Source organism: Sinocyclocheilus anshuiensis, unplaced genomic scaffold (assembly GCF_001515605.1).
Source record: "Sinocyclocheilus anshuiensis isolate Anshui unplaced genomic scaffold, SAMN03320099.WGS_v1.1 scaffold189, whole genome shotgun sequence".
In the NCBI taxonomy this organism is placed as follows: Eukaryota; Metazoa; Chordata; class Actinopteri; order Cypriniformes; family Cyprinidae; genus Sinocyclocheilus; species Sinocyclocheilus anshuiensis.
Genome location: NW_015540861.1, coordinates 327037 through 346522, shown reverse-complemented (window position 1 = coordinate 346522; position 19486 = coordinate 327037). Strand labels below are relative to the sequence as shown.

Here is a 19486-nt window from a genome sequence, read left to right as displayed (position 1 = left end):
GCTACTCTCCCAGGAAACAGTCCTCGTCCTCCATAAAATGCGCTGCACACATCTGAATATTTGGGTTGAACTGTTCTGGAACAGTGTTGTAAATACAACTTAACCACTGATTTCTAGTTGTGTCCTTTTTTGGAATACCAAACAAAGTAGTTTCACTTTCCCAATGAAACACAGCATCTCCACGACATGGCGGTGGCGGCAGCAACAATACTACAGCGAGAATCAAAGTTACGCCTTCTTTCTTTGCGTGAACATTTGGGCGGTGTTATGCAAATCGCCCCACACAGTGACATAGACGTGGGGGCGTGTTTGAACGAGGCGTTTTAGGAGGGCGTGGATGAGTCTTAACTTTTATAAAGAATATCTCTTTGGGTTTGAGACTTTAGTCTTTGCAACTTTAGGGATCTTATCTGTGCACGAAGCTTGTAACACTCCAAAGAGAAAGGAAAACTTGAAATTGTAACATATGACCCCTTTAAACTGTCTGTGTAAATGCATCTAAATGCCACTTCAGCTGCTTCTGTTTCTTCTGCAGTGGAAAGATCGGTTTTGTTAATGCTGATTTCATTTGATCGGTAGCATCCCTATAGTGTCTTATTATATTAAGTGAAATTATTAATAAAGTGTAAGAATTTGATATGAAAGATGACACATGCATTTAATAAGGTCAGGGGAAAATGCCCTTTAAATAGGCAAAAAATGACATCAATTTAAATCAATCTAAATACATTTTAGTATGCAGTAATTTTAGTCATATAAAACGTAATTTGCCAACAACAAAATTGTGGCCAGTAAAAAAATGCTGAGTGGCTAGTAATTTTGGAAAACCACTAGCCACAGTGGCTGGTGAGCAAAAAAGTTAATGTCAAGGCCTGGATACGATGAATATTTATATTATTGCAGTTAAAAATGTGGTGTTTAACTGGACTAAGGTGGTGGAGGTGCTAGAAGCTAGAAAGGGGTGCACGTAGCAAAAAGTTTGGTAAACACTGATTTAGACAGGGTTGGCGCCAGAGAATTTTGAACGCAGGTGCTGAGGGGGTGCTAGATCATTGACAGGGGGAGCTGGGCAATTAATAGTAAATATGACCAAAATATGTTGTTGTTGTTGTTGTTATTATTATTATTATTATTAATAATAATAAAATAGCCTAAATCGTCCACTCGATTTTGTGACATTTTATTACGATTATTTGGCTCATCACAATTTAATTACCATTTTTCTTTTTATGAAATTAAACAAGTAGCCTATAGATCAGTCAGTTCCCAAAGATTTGTATACAGTCCACCTAAAATTCACTGAACAAGCATTATTTCGGATTGTGAGTCAAAGGCAATATGACATCAAAAAGCACTGGGCATATACTGTATTTACTTGTTATTTACAGTCTCAAATCAGAGCCTTCACTCTCTGTGTATTGATGGCCAATGTGCCAAGCTGCTGTTTCGGGCAACGCCACAGCTGCTTCTCAGATATGTCTTATAGTGTAGGAGACAGGACAAAGATCTCTCACATATGGAAAGGAGTAGGGCTGCTATATGGTGGTTCACTCTGACGTTAATTTAGATTAATATGCGCAATAGATGTGCATATCAAGTGTTAATGAGAAGTGTGGGAGTATTATCGCGCTTACTGCATGACATGGAGGCGCCCGCGCAATCCCTTGCATTTTTTTCCTGTGGAAAGAACTTAAAATAGGCTATTCTGTCATTTTTGGTCATACAAATTAGAGTAGCCTAATAGGCTACATCATTCGTAAAAAAATATTTCTGCTTTTATTTATGTACACTCACAATAACACCAAAATTATGAACTTTTGTAAAATAGAGAAAATAAACAGGATGCACTTTCCGCCAGTCTCTGTGAAATGGAGTGCGCCACAACAATGGAATACTTAGATAGGTGTCATATTCCCATAGGTTGATGGGGATCAGCTGAGATTCAGCTGATGCGAGCTTGACTAACGTGACCTGCCAGAACTAACGCTACGCTAGATATATTATCTAATTATGTAGTCCGTATGAAAAGGTGCATTTCTCTCTAGGCTATTAATGGCACGTCCATTACTGTGGAGATGACGAATCCGCGTCGGCATTCGGTAACTTAATCTTTGCAGCTGACACTGACTGAGAAAGCACTAGTTTATTAATAAATAATTAAAATGTCTTCTTTTCCATGGGCACATTCATAATCATTACTTTTGCCGGTGCTTTGTGGCAAGCTTTATGCACGCGCTTGAGCACGGAATAGGCTATACACGCCTATGCCTAAAGGATGGTTTAGTAAATATTATATTAATCAATTTAATATAAACGTGCGACTAGTTGACTAGAAACATCTTTAGTAGGGGGCAGGCCTACTTGCACAAGGAACCGATCCATTTTTTAAATCAAAAGCTATAATGACATTATGAAAAGCGCGACTGCAAATCACGTCACGTTGCATTGCACGAGTTATGCATACGTTATGAGTCAAATGCTTTTATTTTATTTCATTTTTGGGGGGTGCTATGGGGGTGCTTTGGTCTTTCTTGGGGGTGCTGAAGCACCTGCTAGACCCTCCCTAGCGCCGCCCATGGATTTAGACTAATGCAGAACACTACTGAATGATGCATACACAATGCCGACTAATAAAGAAGTGGGTATACGCCATATACCTGCATATACCCTGCACTACACCGCTGCTTCTTCAGTGTGATTTTTTAAATCTGTTTTCTGATCCAGCGGGTGAAAACGGTCTGATCACTCAGTGCAGTATCAGGTCACTCTTCTCAGCAACACACGTGATCTGAGGATCATTCATGACTGGAGCATAAACACACACTCAACCATCTCAGTGATAGAGGATTCAGCACATCACTGTCTTCACTAGTACTAGTGAACCATTGAATTTTAACAACACTAATTAAGCGAATGACCTCCTAATATGAGAAGCAGCTCTGGATTTCATGCGTGTTTTAATGGCTGAAGCGCTGCAGAGGATCAGCTTCATTGAGCTTTGTCAGTGCTGCGTCTGCAGGCTGATATTCGTGAGTGCTGGTGGTTTGAGTGTGAAATATGTAAGCCCTGCAGTGCCAGCTGTGTGCTATTCTTAGCCTCTGGTGTTCCTGCGTGTGGAGACACACCAGGGAATAGCAAAGAAGAATTGGCAGAAATGTAAGCCGACTGGCAGCCCATGCTGCTCCCGCCACCATGCATGCTGGATGTAAAGGATGGCGATGGTCCTACAGCCGTCTGCTCCGCCTCAAGGTTATATTGATGTTTCCAGCAGTGCTGCTGAATGCAGCCGTCTATTACATCCCGACTGCAGAGACTTCATCTAGAGGGATGGCCCAAACTCAGTAAATCACAGCATCTAGTCTTTATCTAGGTGTCCAAAGCAGTTAGGGATGAAAACTTGATATGAAGATAAGCGTTAAAGAAGAAGAAGCCACTGTGTGAGGCTTGTTGCATTAACGGAAACTGCAAATTCACAAGTGCAGCTGTTGTCCTGCGTTCTTATGTTGGATGTGCATTTAAATCAGGTTGTACTTTATGAATCAATGCCACACCCATTTGGCAAGCAAATAAGTGGTAGAATATAAAAGGCGATCTGCAGTGGTAGGTTGTGACCTGTTCAGGGTGCAGCGCTCAGTTCTCTACGATCACTACTGTTAGCTTTGACTGAGGCACTTTGTGAGTTTGTTTATGTCACTATCCAGCAAATTTGTTAAAGAGTTATTAAGTCATATCATTAGACACAATTATATGATACATTTGTTTTGAATCATAAAGCACACAATCCAGGAAAAAATCTAATGGAAAACAGAATTTAGAGGAAAATAAATCAAATTCCTTCCCTATTCATGGTAAATAAATATTGTGATAAATATCGGTATCATATGACTTGGAAAAAAAATATTGTGATAATATGATTTCTTCAGCTGCTGCTCATTTTGCATGCAGTGACGTTACATGTATGGTGATCCTCACAACAGTGCTGTAATGATATGCATTCAGGTGTGGATTATTACACTACTGTGACCTAAGAATCCTGACTTTGTTTGGTCTGCTTTCTCAGACAAAGATTTCCACTCAGCAACTCAACAGACTATGGCTTCATCAACTGCAAGGTCACGGGTTCGATTCCAAAGGAATGCAGGAACTGTATACCTTGAATGCAGTGTAAGTCACTTTGGATAAAAGTGTCTGGAAAATGTAAAGATTACAAAGCTACACAGTGACTGACCAGACTGTCTGACAAATGAGGGTCTGATTTTGAGTCTGTTTGGGCAGACAGATAGTTATGTGTAGTTAAACAGGAGTACTAGCTGAAGATCTGAGCGGGTGATCTTTGTACCCTTTGCCCTTGAAGGCCAGGTTGATCCGGCGATACGATCCTGTCTGACGGAAGCGTGGTGTCAGCTGTGTGGTGACAAATCAAGACTGTTCACGTTTTCCAGTGAAGATATGATTGCGAAGCATGTGAAACCCTGAGCTGGTGTGAATTATATCCCTTTTGTCATGTGCAGTCAATAGAAAAGCCTCGTGAATGCCTGGCAACAGCATAGCTCTGCTGTAACCCTGGAGACAGAATCCTGAAAATGGAATAAGTTGCTGAAGTCCTACAGATGTTGTATGTTGCCTAGCAACTGTTTTGACTTCCCTCTCTTTCCCGCTCCCGTCTCTCCGTGCCTGTCAGAGTAAATTAAGTCACACATGAGACGAGCTGGTAAAGGAGGCTTTGGTTTATTTATCTGCCTGTTAATAATTCAGCGTATACAGGGACAGCGGTTTAGGTTGCTCTGCTGTTTTGAAGCGAATCTGCCTCGTGACCTTTGTTTGCCAGCGAAGCGGCTTCAGTCAGCTTTGTTCATTGTTCATAACTACATCAGGCACGTTTGCCCTCTGTAGTGGCCCTTGACAGGTGAGAAGTCGGCGCTTGACACGGCGTTCTGTGGCGCGAGGCTCTTGGCTGATTGGCAGGTCCGTCCATAACTCCGCCCGCGGGACGACACCTGTTCTAATTAGGTCGCTTTTCTTTTCCGCGCACCCGGGGCTGATTTCTGTGACGGAACGGGTGCAGCGGCACCTTCTGCTGTTGTGTGGCCTGGTAAAGGTGGCAGCAGAATGAAAGCGCCTGTTTAGAGGCCTGAGGCCTGCGGGACGTCCTGTGCTCCTCTCAAACTCGAGCGAGTCCAAAACGAGAAACGACACAGTGATTGGGATCATCTAATTCCAGTGGGTTAATTGAAGGGGTCGGATTGTTGGCTCATTATCAGCTCTACGGTTCTCCTACTGGAGCTGGTGTCTCTGTGAGTTCTGTTATTGATGTCCTTTGTGGAAGGCATGGAGATGCTTTTATTACTGTGATAATTTAAGAGGAGCAATAAAAACGCCTCGGTCGATGCTGTTGAGTCTCCAGTGCCGATCAGAACACATCTAATGTTTCATGGACACTATATTTTGTGTCGACAGACCCTACAGGCCTCCTTTTGTCATTGATCCCGTCAGAGAACAAACACTGAATAAATACGGAGCCCCGCATATGACATACAGAAGAAAAATGTATTTAACTAAAACAAGGTTGTATGACTAAATCGTGGGAATCAATTCTTGATTCGTGGCCATGATATCTTGGGTTTTTTTTTTCATGTGGCTCCGTAAATAACAGTTTACCCGTATCTTTTTCAAACTGTGATGTCTGTTCAGGCTTATTAACATTGCTATGTACTTAGTCAAGTCAAGTCACCTTTATTTCTATAGCACTTTATAGAATACAGATTTTAAAGCAGTTTCACAGTAATAAACAGGAAAATAACAGTGTTAATGTTGCAAAAGTCATTATTTAGGAAACTAATTCGGTTTCAGCTGTAAAGTAGCTCTACAGCAGACAGTAGAGTCATTATTGAGATCAGTTCAGATTTGTTCTGATAGTGTCAGTGCTGTTAAATTGATAATATTACTGAATATTAAGTGCCTTTTGAACCCTAACTAATCATGCCAAAGGTGACAGTAGCAAAGAACCCAAACTCCACCAGGTGACTGTACTTATAATGCTAAGAAAACACTGTAATATCTGGCGTATATGTTCATCAGTAGCTTCCTTTGTTTTTGTCCCTGAACAAAATAAATCTGGAGACCTGTCACGTGATCATGTGTTGGTTTGTTTCATCGGGGCTCGTCTCAGTGACTGTGTCTGATCATTAGTGTGTGATGTGACAGCAGGTTCTTCAGATCTGGACTGTCCTGCAGAGTTTATCCACGGTCCTGATCAAGCTCATCAGGATCACTAGAAACTTAAGGCTGCAAAAAAAAAAAATTTGAATTTCGAATATTCGTCAAATTTAAAATAAAAATCCACATTCGAATGCAAAAACGTTGCATTCCAATTATAGGTGTGCGTCAGGCAGCCTTATCAGTGGCGCACGAGATGCGATGACGATGTAAGTGTCGTTGCATTACAATGTTTTTGTTAGCCTATCCAGTTGAAGCCACTAGATGCGGCGCTGCTGCGTTGTTCATTAAAAATATTGCGGAAAAAGAGAACATCAATGCGGAGAAGATCTTATTTACATCAAAACTGAAACCAAGCCGTTCACAAAGAACGCATATTTTGCGCATTTTCTAGAGGGACATCTATCACCATTGCACTCGCATCTCGCACAAAGGAGCCGCATGTTTAGAAAGCCATGTAAAATTAATGCAAGCTTAACTTTGAAAAAAAACATATATCGAGACTTTATGGCGGGCTTTTTTCCCCATCCCACTGCATCTCATGTTTTTAAATGAAAAATGTACTCTGTGTGATTGGCTTTCCGCCCTTTGTATTAAACTATGCATACATACATGATGCTGTTTTGTTTATAGTTGTTTAAGCAACTTAATTATAATTGGTTTATAAACATTATTTTAAACATTATGCACTTTTTTTATGCTTATGTTATCTTATGTTATCTTATGCTTTGAAGAAACGTACATTCGTAATATTTTGCTCGATGCGCCCTCTTGTGGCCTCAGAAGAGAAGCCAAAAGCTTTTCTTCACCCTAACTGAAATTATGCATTTTAAATTCGAATTTTGATAATATTTAAGTACAAAATTAGAATTTTAGTTTTTCAGCCATTTTGACAGCCCTACTAGAAACATACGTGCAGGTGCGTCTGATCTGAACTCGGCAGGACGGTGACCCTTGAGGTCCAGATTGAAGAACCATGATCTACAGTCTCAGATTCATACTCTCTGTTGGGAGTGCTTGTAGAGTTTATGGAAGTGTTTCCAGACGTGATAGCAGAAGAAGCTCTGGATGACTGTACCGATGAAGCTCAGTGTTCATGTGCACTTTCTGCCTTTTTCATTGATGTTTCTGCAGTAGGTTTGTAATCCGGTGTGAATCTGTGTGAATGACTTACTCACGTCTTGTACTACAATTTAGATTTAAGCCTTGCTCTTAACACTAATGTCATCCTAACTCATTCAGCTTGAATAACCAGCTGCATTATAGTATGTTTATAGCATGTTTGTGGATGTACATGGAGTTAAGAGCATCACACGGTACATTAGCAAATACTTGCAGGAACGCTTTTGCAGGAGAATAGACTGACATCAGCATTATTTCCTGATCCTGTGAACACTTCAAACCACGGATATGAGTGGAGATGACAGCAGATCTGCAAGTGTGACCCAGGACGGCCTGAGGTCACTGTGTGCGTGTGTGTGTGTGAGAGAGAGATAGTGTGTGTGTGTGTGTGTGTGTGTGTGTGTTTCAGGAGTCCAGCAGATCAGAGCTGTTGCCATCAGGAAGTCTTTCTCGTTTCAGATGATGTTTGTTTTTACACTCGTCTAGTTTTTTGCTCAGGGCATGTCGATGCAGCAGCATTTCTGGGTTGTTCTCAGGAAAAAGTGCAATTTGTGCAGCAGCATCTCAGGAACGTTTAACCTTTGTATCATATCATGTGAAGAGGTTACAGCCGAACTGTTCAGTTTATTGTGATCAGTATAATTTGAGTAAACACTGGTGGAGTAACCAGGTTGTATTGCTTAGCCAGAGCTTTGATTAAACAGCAGATGATCACACCGCAACTTATTCTGACGACCTGACCAGCATCTACAGCGACTAACCACATGTTTACCTGCCGCTTAGAGACACCGTTATCTGAAATAGTTATTACCACAATAATAGAAAAACAAATGAATCAATGACAGCAGAAAATTTGTACAACAACACTGGAAAACAGCACACACGTATGGACTCCATGATCTGTCCGTTAAAATATACAAAATCTTTTCTTTAAGTGTATTTATACAGTCTTATAACGTGTTGCTTCTCAAATAAATGTTTCTTGTTTTAAGAATCTCTAGATATTGGCAAGATACATAAAAAATATCAATACAAAAAATATATATATTTTTGCTGTGTACGTCAATGTTATTTAGTGTTATTGAGATACTGTAATTTTTGAATATATTGAATTCGATTTTATTTTGTATTTTCCATTTTCATTTTATTTTCATTTTTACTGAAGTTTTAGCAATTTTGTTGTTTGTTATTTTTTATAAGTTATTGTTTTTTTAAATGTCTATATCGTTTTTTTATTTTAGTTTTAGTTATTTTAGTACATCGAGTTAAACTAAACAAAAATTAGAAATTATTATTTTGATGTTTTTTTTTTTTGTTTGTTTGTGTTTTTTATTTTTTTTTAGATTTAGTTAACTATAATAACCCTGGTGCAAATACCTCAGAAAACAGTGCAGAACAGTTCTGCTTGTGGAAATCTACTTTACTTGTTAGTAAACTCAGGCACTAGTTCTGCTCAGAAGCTCTTGCTGTATCAACCCAGTACCTTGTAAATTCACATTTGTTTCCAGGTGAACTGATAAAATCCTTGTATTGCATTTTGGAAGTTACACTCAGAAGTTGCATACAACCAGCCAAACAGATTAGATTGCAGGACTTTCGAGTGCCAAAAAGGACCTCAGCCAGCAGATACCATTAAACTCCACCACATTACTTACAGTCAGTATTCTCATGCGTAATGAGGCCAGTGATACACTGTATACTGATAAAGACTGATGAACTAACTTACTTCTGTTTGAAGCATGTGATAGGAAATATTATTGAAGATGTCACCATCATAAATACTGTGAATATCAAACTATTATTTTGAAAGGGTAATTGCCAAAGCATAACAAGATTGGACAGAAAGTGCAGGACAGGACAAATTCTGTTGTGACAGTGATATTTGAATTAGAATCTAAGTAAACAGAGGTGAAATGTGCACATGTGTGCATTTGCTTTCTGGAGAATTTCATGTTCATGTTCTTCAGATATCAGCTGTGAGATCTGCTGAATCAGTTATGCGGCTGATCGTTTCTGCTGCTCATGAAGCTTCTCACTTACTTCTCTTCATTAAGAGAGAATTCTGTTAGTTCAGTTCCTCTGTGTGCAGATGCGTGTGTTTCCAGCCTGTCCGATCAGCTGAAGCTCGTCAGGTCTGATGTGATGCAGCAGCAGTTTCTCACGCTCCTCTCTGATCCTTCACACAAACCACACGCTGAAGATGTCAAACACTGATTGACAGGATTTCTAACACCGCTGTGTCTCTCTCAAACTCAACACGCTGATCATGTAGTTAAAATGAACAGAACTACACAGCTGATAGAGTTAACATTTGATTTGTCTACCTGTTTAATTGAATCTTTGTTATCCATTCTCATTCAAATGTGTCTTTGGCTCCCACAGGTGGAATATCACATACTTTCACCTTATTCATACCACATAATATGCATAATACACACATCAAAAAGAAAAACAATGATCAGCAATTGTTTAATAAACTAGTTGACAGTGTAAGAAAGGGAGAATATTTTTTTTCCTGGTGTTATAGTCTCTGATGTTTTTTATATTGATTTATTACATTGACAGTGATGTGTTAATTGTAATGCAGCATTCATTATCAAGACTATTTCACTGGTGTTCCTCAGTAAATGTCTGTGCACATGTGCTGTTTCAGACAGTGGTGCTTGCAGTGACCCAAAATCAAGATACTGTGACTATTAATCTCCAGAGATAGTGGCCATATAAACAGGAGAATTAGAATGCAGCGTTATCAGATATACTGTATATAGAGCTGCTCTTTATCATGTATCATTTACTTATCAAATGCTGTTCATTACAGTGATATGACATTATAAATGGCATGTACAGATCCATGTGTTGTGAACGAAGGGTTATATGATAATCACATGACTCTGGGTTGATTGTTTAATTAGATAAACTATTGTATTCATGACATGACTACATTCACGTGTCTCAGCGTGTAGGGGATTGTTCATCGTTTGATGTGTTAATTGTTCTCCTGTGCAGGCAGAGCTGACTGGCATTAAATGGCGCTGCTACAGCGCAGGTGGTCTGGCGTACGGGCCGGGGATTTCCGCTCCAGCGCAGGACGATCCGGTTCTGCGCAGCTTCATGCAGTGCGTTCGTGCGAACCTGCTGTGTGTGTGGAGGCGCAAGATCAAACCGGATGCCAAAGAGCTCTGGATCTTCTGGTGGGGTGAAGAACCAAACCTGACTGACATCATCCACCGTGAGCTGGAGGGTAAGACTGACTAACTGATGCTAAACAGCAACCACAAATAATTTCAGAATTACTTTTATTGTCTTTGAAATATGGTTAAAGTACTGCTGAATGTACTAATGGCATTTATGGTAAACTAAAATATACTTTACATTTATTTTTTTTAAAAATTTTTTTACCTTCATTTATATAGCACTTTATGCAATGCAGATTGTGTCAGCATAGCTGCTTTACAGTGTTAAACAGGAAAACAGTGATTCAATGATGCAAACAGAGTTCATTTATGCTGCAAAGCACCTCTAAATAGAAGACAATAGTCAACTTTTCAGTTGAAGTCCATCAAGTTCATCAATTATGGAATGAGCTCAATTAATCTAGCAGCTCTGGAGAAAACAGGGATGTTATCAATGTCATTTAATTTCTATTGTCATGTCATTTCTATCGAAACCTGTCATGCATTTCAATATATTTTTAATGATGAAACTGCAATTTAGTATATTTAGAATATATTAACTTTAAATGTAATATTGAATAACACACTACAGTTAAAATTATAATCAAGTACTTTACATGTGCTTTATGTAGTATGCTAGTTGACACATCAAAATAAGTGTATTTCTTTAAAAGATTATTAAAACAATCATTTAAATTTATTTGAACTATTATGTGTACTTTAAAGTAAACTTTTAGTTTGACAGTATTACAAAGTGCATGTTTTTAAAGTGTGAACAGTCATGTAAATGTTGCTCTTCAATGACCTTTTCAGAAAATGTATAATATTCTAGTACTTAGTATGTCCTCCAGAACTTAAAGTATACTGGTCTGACCCTTCTTGGCACTGAGTGTACCAAGTTCATGACAAATTTTAACATTACTCATTTATGCTGTGCACTGTATATATAAACTGTATTCCTGAGCATGATTAGAGATCTGGACGCTCATGGCTGGAGTTGCTGTCCTGATGATACAGGGATGATGTTGTTTTAAACAGCAAGTATGTGTTTGCTTTTCGTTGCTCTCTTGCATGTGTGCCGTTCCCAAATATCCTCTCATCTACAGTTTTCACATTTTCCCTTCTTCTCGTCAGCATCCACTCTGAAATGATTGTTTCAGCAAAATCATAAATCTCTCTCATGCTGATGATTGATGGAGAAAATCTCTCGCTTTTATTACACCGTGTTTCATATTAAAAGATCCGTGAGCGAATACTGTATAAGAGCTGCTAAGAACGGGACGGTTTGAGAGCCACACCTGTCAGAAAATAAGGCTTTCAGTCCCAAACTCTGAAATTGATTATTATATTGTGATGTATACTGTTACTGTGATATAATGACTGAGTGGTGGTGATTTGAGTGACAGTTGATGACGTGTGTTCACCCATAATCACTTATTAAGCAAAATCGTCTGCATCATTATTTACACACACACAGGATTATTGCACCTGTAATAATGCGTAACAATCTGACGCGCTGTTGTCACTCGCTGAGATGTTTCGAACCGGCAAGGAGAATCTGACGTCTGCTGGTAATGTTTCACAGGACTTCCTGGTTTTTCTGGGCATGACCACAGTCACTTCCTGTTTAGGCCTCAGTGCACCTGAATGGAAGGAATGAATGAGTCGAGAGCAGTGTTAAAGCATCATCATCATGAACAAGGAAGCACCGCGTCACTGTTTGCTGGAGTGAACAGTCATTTTTTCTGCACAGGAAACCAGTGACTCGCGCTACTTCCTCAAACAGCAGAAACACACTCAAAGTTTAGCAGATGAAAAGAGACAGTGAGTGATGATGACGACTGCGGTGAAGATCCTGAATGTTAACTGGCTTCTTCTCCTCTCATACACTATTATAAAGCGGAGCAATGGCCTCTGATTGGTCCGGTGTGTGTTTCAGTCCTGCTTAAACACATGACATATTAAAGGAATAGTTCACCCAAAAATGGATCTTCTGCAGTGAATGGGTGCCGTCAGAATGAGAGTCCAAACAGCTGATAAAAACATCACAATAATCCACAAGTAATCCACACAGTTTCAGTTCATCAATTAATGTCTTGTGAAGCCAAAAGCTGCATGTTTGTAAGTAACAAATCCATCATTGAGATGTTTTTCACTAAAATACGAGTAGTCTAAAAAGTAGTCTGATCTAAATCAGGAGAGAAATATGCACAGAGCAAGCGCTGTTTACAAGCCAAAACAGTTCTAAACAAATATGTGGGTGGATTTTGATGTGAGAGACAACAGTGGATGGACTTTTTCACTGGACAAAGTGTTATTATGGATTATTGACTCATATTTTGGCTGGAAGCAGTTTAACAACCAAACACTTCAACACAAATAAACATCAGCACATTCTGACACAGAACATAAAAACATCATAAAGAATGTCAGTGACTTTTAGGAATGTCAAAATTGCTAAACTACCAACATAATTGATTTAATTTCCCCATAATTCAGTGATTCATAACCTTTTTTGACTTCAAGGGTCTCTACTGTCCACAACAGTATTTAACGGATTAATTATCAGGAAAATAAATGTGCTCGTAATTTGCAGGATTGAAAAATTATACATGTTTTACTTACAAGTTTTATCTTATGAAGCATTTTTAGAACTAGGCATATGAAAAATCTATACTCGATATAAAAATGTCCATGGCATTTTTGTTTTTAAATTACAGTGGATTATTAGTATCATGTAAGCGCCACTGGAGTGAGATCTGGAGCAGGGGTCACTGCCGTGTGTTGTGTGTATCATGTGACGTGTTCTTGTGTCATTCACATGCATGCTGTCATTGAGTCGATGTAGAGCCGCTCTCAGCAATGCAGCTTTATGACTTCAGTCGAGAGAATACAGGCATCATGAAGGGAACAGATTCTTCTTGCTTGTTTCCCTTTCCATAAATCATAGCAGGTGGCCTGAATGAAGAGCTGCTGATGATTGGCTGATTAGAGTCAGTGCAGTTCGATTCCTGATGTTGTTACTGATGCATTTGTCTCTTCTGTTCACTGACACACTGCTCTGTTCTTCATACACAGTCAGTCAGTGAGCGTTTATGACAGCAGAAACCTGTGATTGGCATGTGAGTGTGTGTGATTGTGGAGTTTTTAAAGGGGATGAGCATGAGATGAGCTGATGTGGATGGATCATGATGTTGAGCAGAGAGAGAGAGTGACGGAGTTTCTGGAGATTCCTACAGTTTGGTCCACGTTTACGAAAAAATGACACACACGCAAAAGTCAAACAACAGTTTGAGACGTGTGAATGAGTTTCTGGAGTTTTGTGAAAGCTGGAGGTTTGTGTGTCAGTTTACTCGTCTTTTTACCTGGAAACACACGCTCCAGACATGATTTTATTTTTGAATGTGCTGTCAGACTGAGTTCATGTGGTCATACAACTCCAAAAGCACTTACAATCCTTTCACTGAAGACTGAATTACACAGACCAGCCTGCATGTGCTGTGGATGGAGAGGGAACATTTACATGAATGTTTATTATGACAATTTATTTTACTGCTGTCAATGGCACATTAGAAGAACTCTGGAAACATTCCTGTACTGTGTGATAACAGAGACAGATGGACAAACAGACAGACACACACATAGAGAGACACAGACAGACAGACAGACACACACACACACACACGGACAGATAGACAGATGGCTGGACAGATAGACAGAGGGAACTCATGTGCGAGTCTGTCAGATGTCTCTCACACGTGTTTTCATACTTGATTCATCTTTAATATAACCTAAAGAAGCCTAAAATAAACCTTAATAAGCCAAAATACTATATTTTGGAAAGCACTAAAATATCACAACCCATGACTGCCTATATTAATGAGCCACTTTATGGGAAAAAAACAAGCCTGAACAAGTGGAGATGGCAAGACTAAAAGTGTTTGGCTGCTTTATGAACAAACAAAATCTATCAATGGTCTATCAATGGTGGGTTAGTAAAAAAAAAGGGTAAATCTGCTGGCACCAAGTTTCTTGTTCTCAGCTGCAAGACATCAAAACGTTGCTATGGTTACCACTGTCTCAGTCATCAATTTCATGAGTAACGTGTGAACTGTACACACACTTGATCACTGAGGTAGTTCAGTCCCGCATTCTTTCAGTGTGCAGTGCGTGGCCTCTGCTTCTCAGTGTATCGATCAGACGGACTGAAGAAGACTTGCTGGCATCGGCTGCATGACTCAATAGTAGCTTTGTGTGCAGCGGCACCACCAGTACGACTCCCACTAGTGGTCAGACTGAGGCGCTGCAGCACATGCAGTGGCGACCCAGTTCAGTCACTGCTCATTTGTGTTGAGCAGAGAGCGAGCAGCCTGAAATAAACACGTGTGAACTCACTCAAGATCTGCTGGCCAGTTACTGAAGCATGTGAGATCATACGAGTGTGGAAGTAATAACAGCTTGAATGAGTGCTGCAGGTTCAAAACAAGCGTTGTATTTCAGGACTAAAGTCTCTTACCACTTTAAAAACAAAAACTCATCTGAGACCTCATGTGCTTACAGTAATATGCTTTCAGTGGATGTATACATATCCAAACTATTTCAGAAACCACCAAACACAATCACTTGCTGATCTGGTCTGTGTGAAGTTACATACTGTATTTCATGTCATGTCCATGTAAAGCCACACAGTGATGCACCAAAATTTTGGCTATTCGACTGAGATATCAAGATTGACAAATTGAATTTATCAGCTGAGAATACAACACCCTGAAAACATGCCGGATTCAGTTACCCCCAAATGTAATAAGTAAAATTACAACCAAAATTGGTTTCCAACTAAATAAAACTTTACAATTTCGGTTTCATTGTTTCTGTAAAATATGAATTCCAGTGCATCGTGTCTGTGTGTCGCAGACAGCAGAAAGACAGCAAATGCACATCACGTCAGAAACATGTCAGTAGATGTTCAACACCGCAGCACTACCTCATAGAGATCATTCACACGCTTTACAGATCAAATCATAAATCATAGGATTAAACAAAACATGAACTGCACATTTCTGCTTTCAAAAGTCTGAGCAGATCAATGACAAGTGCATGACTGTCTTTGAAGAATAAATACATAGAGAAGAGATCAAAATTATTTTTACTTGAATTGACAAACACTGTTGATAGAGCTGAGTGTGTATCACATACCGTCACATGAGACACATGTAGTGTGTAGATCTCATCACGTGTGTGTGTTTGTGAGAGAGAGAGAGAGAGAGCTGCAGGTACAGACTGTCAGATCTTCACTCAGTGCCGCTCGTCTGACTGTCTGTCTCCATTAGCAGTACAGTGTGTGTGTTTGTGAGTGAGTGAGTGTGTGTGTGTGTGTTCTCTGGCTGTGTTGCCATGGTTATTAGGGAATTCTGGCAAGTATGAAATTTCATTCAGTCTGCTGTGAAACATCAACAAAGCAGCAGATCATGGAGCGCCGCCACACCCAAACACCAGCGTGTGCTCCACTGGTTTGTGTCTGTCATTGAGCGTATGCTGGATAGAGATTCAGGTCTCTCAAAGCCTCAGTTCAGTGCTTTATGCATGTTTTAGCTTCTTACTTTCACTCAAAATGGCTTAGACAAACAAACTTTTTTTCCCCTGATCCTTTGTCTCATGGTGAGTTGGTGAAGTTGGAGTGGCTTTACTTTCCACTCAATTAAATCAGTTTATCTTCTCAAACATTATCTAGTTCAAAAAACATTTCTCAGAACTTAATTAATTAATTCTAATATTTCACACTGTGGCTGTGTCTTTGCAGTGATATATTGATGTGCATGTCATTGGCAGCATGTGTACAGGTGTTGTTGTGTGACAGGCTAGCGCCACACAACAGTACACAGTCAGTGTTATTTTGTCTAAACATTCATGTCTCTTCATGTCTCAAGCTCCACCATGTTCTTTTCCATTGGTTTTGAAATACTTTTTTTATGTTCTTCCTTTGTTCTAGTTTGTCCCGTCTTCACACATGAGCAGATGTTTTTTGTGTTCAACATGTTTCCCTAGAGATATACTGTAAGGTGCTAATGAAATTCATTTAAACAAAAGTATTTGGACCCATATGATGTTGCTAAAAAGAACATTATTTTGTGTATTTGGTGTAATGAAATGTTTATGCGGTTTAAGGTTCAAATAACACATTATTTTCCACATACTGTACATTATTATTTCTCCTCAATGCCCTGCCTTTCTGAAACACGTTGATTTTTACAAAGCTCATCGGTCTGAAACCCGAGGTGTGCTCTGATTAGCCAGCTATCCAGTGCGTTGTGATTGGCCGAATACCTCAAGAATGTGACGGAAATGTTACGGCACTTACCATATCCCGGCCGGAGCAACGAGACAAAAACATTAAAACCCATTATAAATGAGGCATTTGTTGCATCCAATGGGGACATAATTACGGATTATAATGACTGTCTTTTTACGCGTTTTATGCTTTTTATCGTGCCGCTTCATGCCAGTAAACATAAAACCATGTCTGCATTTGTGATCGGAGAAATGACAAACAACAAGCGCTACTCTACACTGCTCAAAACTCGCGTTTGAATCGTCAGTGGCAAATTCTTTAAATATAAAAAACTTACTTACAGACTGTGAGTCAGAACAGCTGGCATTGTAGTCTACTCTTCCAGGATTAGGAAACAGTCCTCCATAAAATGCGCTGCACACATCCAAATATTTGGGTTGAACTGTTCTGGAACAGTGTTGTAAATACAACTTAACCACTGATTTCTAGTCATGTCCTCTTTTGGAAGGCCAAACAAAGTAGTTTCGCTTTCACAATGAAACACACAGCGTCACACACGGCGGGCTAGAGTGAGTGGCGGCCGGAGGCCTAGAGTGAGGAATGGCCGGCGGGCTTAAGAACGGCCGGTGGATTCGACGAAAGAGCGGCCGGCGGGCTTGCGGAAACCACATGTGACGACCCCGGGCTGGACTCCGCTTCGTCCACGGTGAAAGCCGATCCGGCGATCCACAGCGCGAAGTTGATGTATTTCCTCAGCGACCAGCACGGATCAGTTCTAGGCATGACGAAGCGATATCGTCCTCTTTTGAAAGGCCAAACAAAGTAGTTTCGCTTTCACAACGAAACACACAGCGCCTTCACGACATGGCGGCAGCAACAATACTACAGCGAGAATAAAAGTTACGCCTTCTTTGCGTGAACATTTGGGCGGCGTTATGCAAATCTTCCCACATCGTGACCTAGACATGTGGGGGCGTGTTAGAACGAGCCGTTTTAGGTAGGCGTGGTTGACTCTTAACTTTTATAAAGAATATCTCTTTGGATTTGAGACTTTAGTCTTTGCACCTTTACAGATCTTCTTTATGCACCAAGAGCTTGTAACACTCCAAAGAGAAAGGAAACATTGAAATCGCATCATATGACCCCTTTAAAGCACCGATTTTAAATGTATAAATGTCATTGCCATTACATGTCAAAATATATCAAAACAAGTACCATATATTTTATATAAATATTGCACAAGCACACTTCTCAATCAAAACACATCACAAAAGGAAGTTTTCAAAATATGAAGCAATAGATATACTGAGACAAAAGTCTTTCTGGTTGCCAAACTTTGTGTAACATATTCATTTGTTAGTGTGAACACAAGGAGAACGGACTTCATACATCCACTCAGAATTAGCTCAAGACCAGCTGGTTAAAATCATTTCGAGAGCATCCCAGAAAAGGGTTTAGTGAGGAGAAACATGCCTCTTCATTTGTTTTGGATCTCATGTTTCTGTGTGTTTTGTCCTGTTATGACTGTTTTGCAGCTGTATGTTTCCTTTTGTTTTGTATGAATATGAGCATCTGATGTGTTTCTGTGTCGTTCAGGGGCCTCAGGGGCCCTTCAGAGCAGGCATTGAGTGCTGCTGCTGAAGGGGCGTCTGAGCGCTTGCAAGATGAGATGACAGATGAGCAACACACACGATAACCCTCAGATCCACTGCTCTGTGTGTGTGTGTAGTTTTGTAACAATACAGATAGTGGTGATTAACTTCTGTGTTGTGGGATTGTCTTACAGTGGTGGAGGAGGGATTGTGGGAATGTGGCCTGTCATACGAGTGCCGGACACTGCTTTTCAAGGCTATTCACAATCTCTTGGAGAGGTACATGTTCATACTGTACATGCTTATACTGTACACTCACTCTTACTGTACATGTGTTCATATTGTTCACACATTTATACTGAACAAACATCCATATTGTACATGCTCATACTGTACACACGCTGTACACACATTCATACTGTACATATTAATACTGCACACACACACACTCATACTATACACACATGTCCACACGTTCATACTGTACTAGCGTTCATACTCTACATGCTCATACTGTACACACATTCATACTGTACATATTAATACTGCACACACACACACACACACACACACTCATAATGTACACACAGAGATACTGTACTTGCTCATACTGTACACACAGAGATACTGTACTTGCTCATACCGTACACACACTGATACTGTACATGCTCATACCGTACACATACTGATACTGTATATGGTTCATACTCTACACACACACCTGCCCATTATACACAGTACTAGCTTCACTGATTTGTTCAATTGATGAACCTGGAATGGCTGATGTGTTTGATTTTCCAGATGTTTGATGGATAAAGATTTTGTTCGCATTGGGAAGTGGTTTGTCAAGCCGCACAAGACTGAGAAACCCCTCAGCAGCAGGTGAGCATCCAACTAGCATCTTCATCTACAAGCCTTTCTTCATGTGTCACTGCAGAAGTGAAACTCTAAACATCTCTGATTATGAAAGTGTGAATAACGCACAACAAACTCCTCAGAGGAAATGCTTTCACAGCAGCAGATGCCACACCAGATGAGTGTTTGAGGGGCTTTTGAGGAACGCTAAGGGAGGAGAGTTTGAGGAGTGTTTGGTT

General features: G+C 39.9%; 1 protein-coding gene across 5 annotated transcripts in view; it reads left to right on the top strand.

Annotated features, from left to right (window-relative positions):
• LOC107688001 (mediator of RNA polymerase II transcription subunit 13-like) overlaps positions 1 to 19486 on the top strand; it is a 55261-nt gene that overhangs the window by 12879 nt on the left and 22896 nt on the right. For all 5 annotated transcript variants that reach the window (XM_016485533.1, XM_016485532.1, XM_016485531.1 and 2 more), the window contains exons 2-4: positions 10345 to 10579; positions 18587 to 18671; positions 19194 to 19274. In XM_016485533.1, coding sequence (XP_016341019.1) covers positions 10345 to 10579; positions 18587 to 18671; positions 19194 to 19274 — 401 coding nt within the window. The remainder of the gene's footprint in view (positions 1 to 10344; positions 10580 to 18586; positions 18672 to 19193; positions 19275 to 19486) is intronic.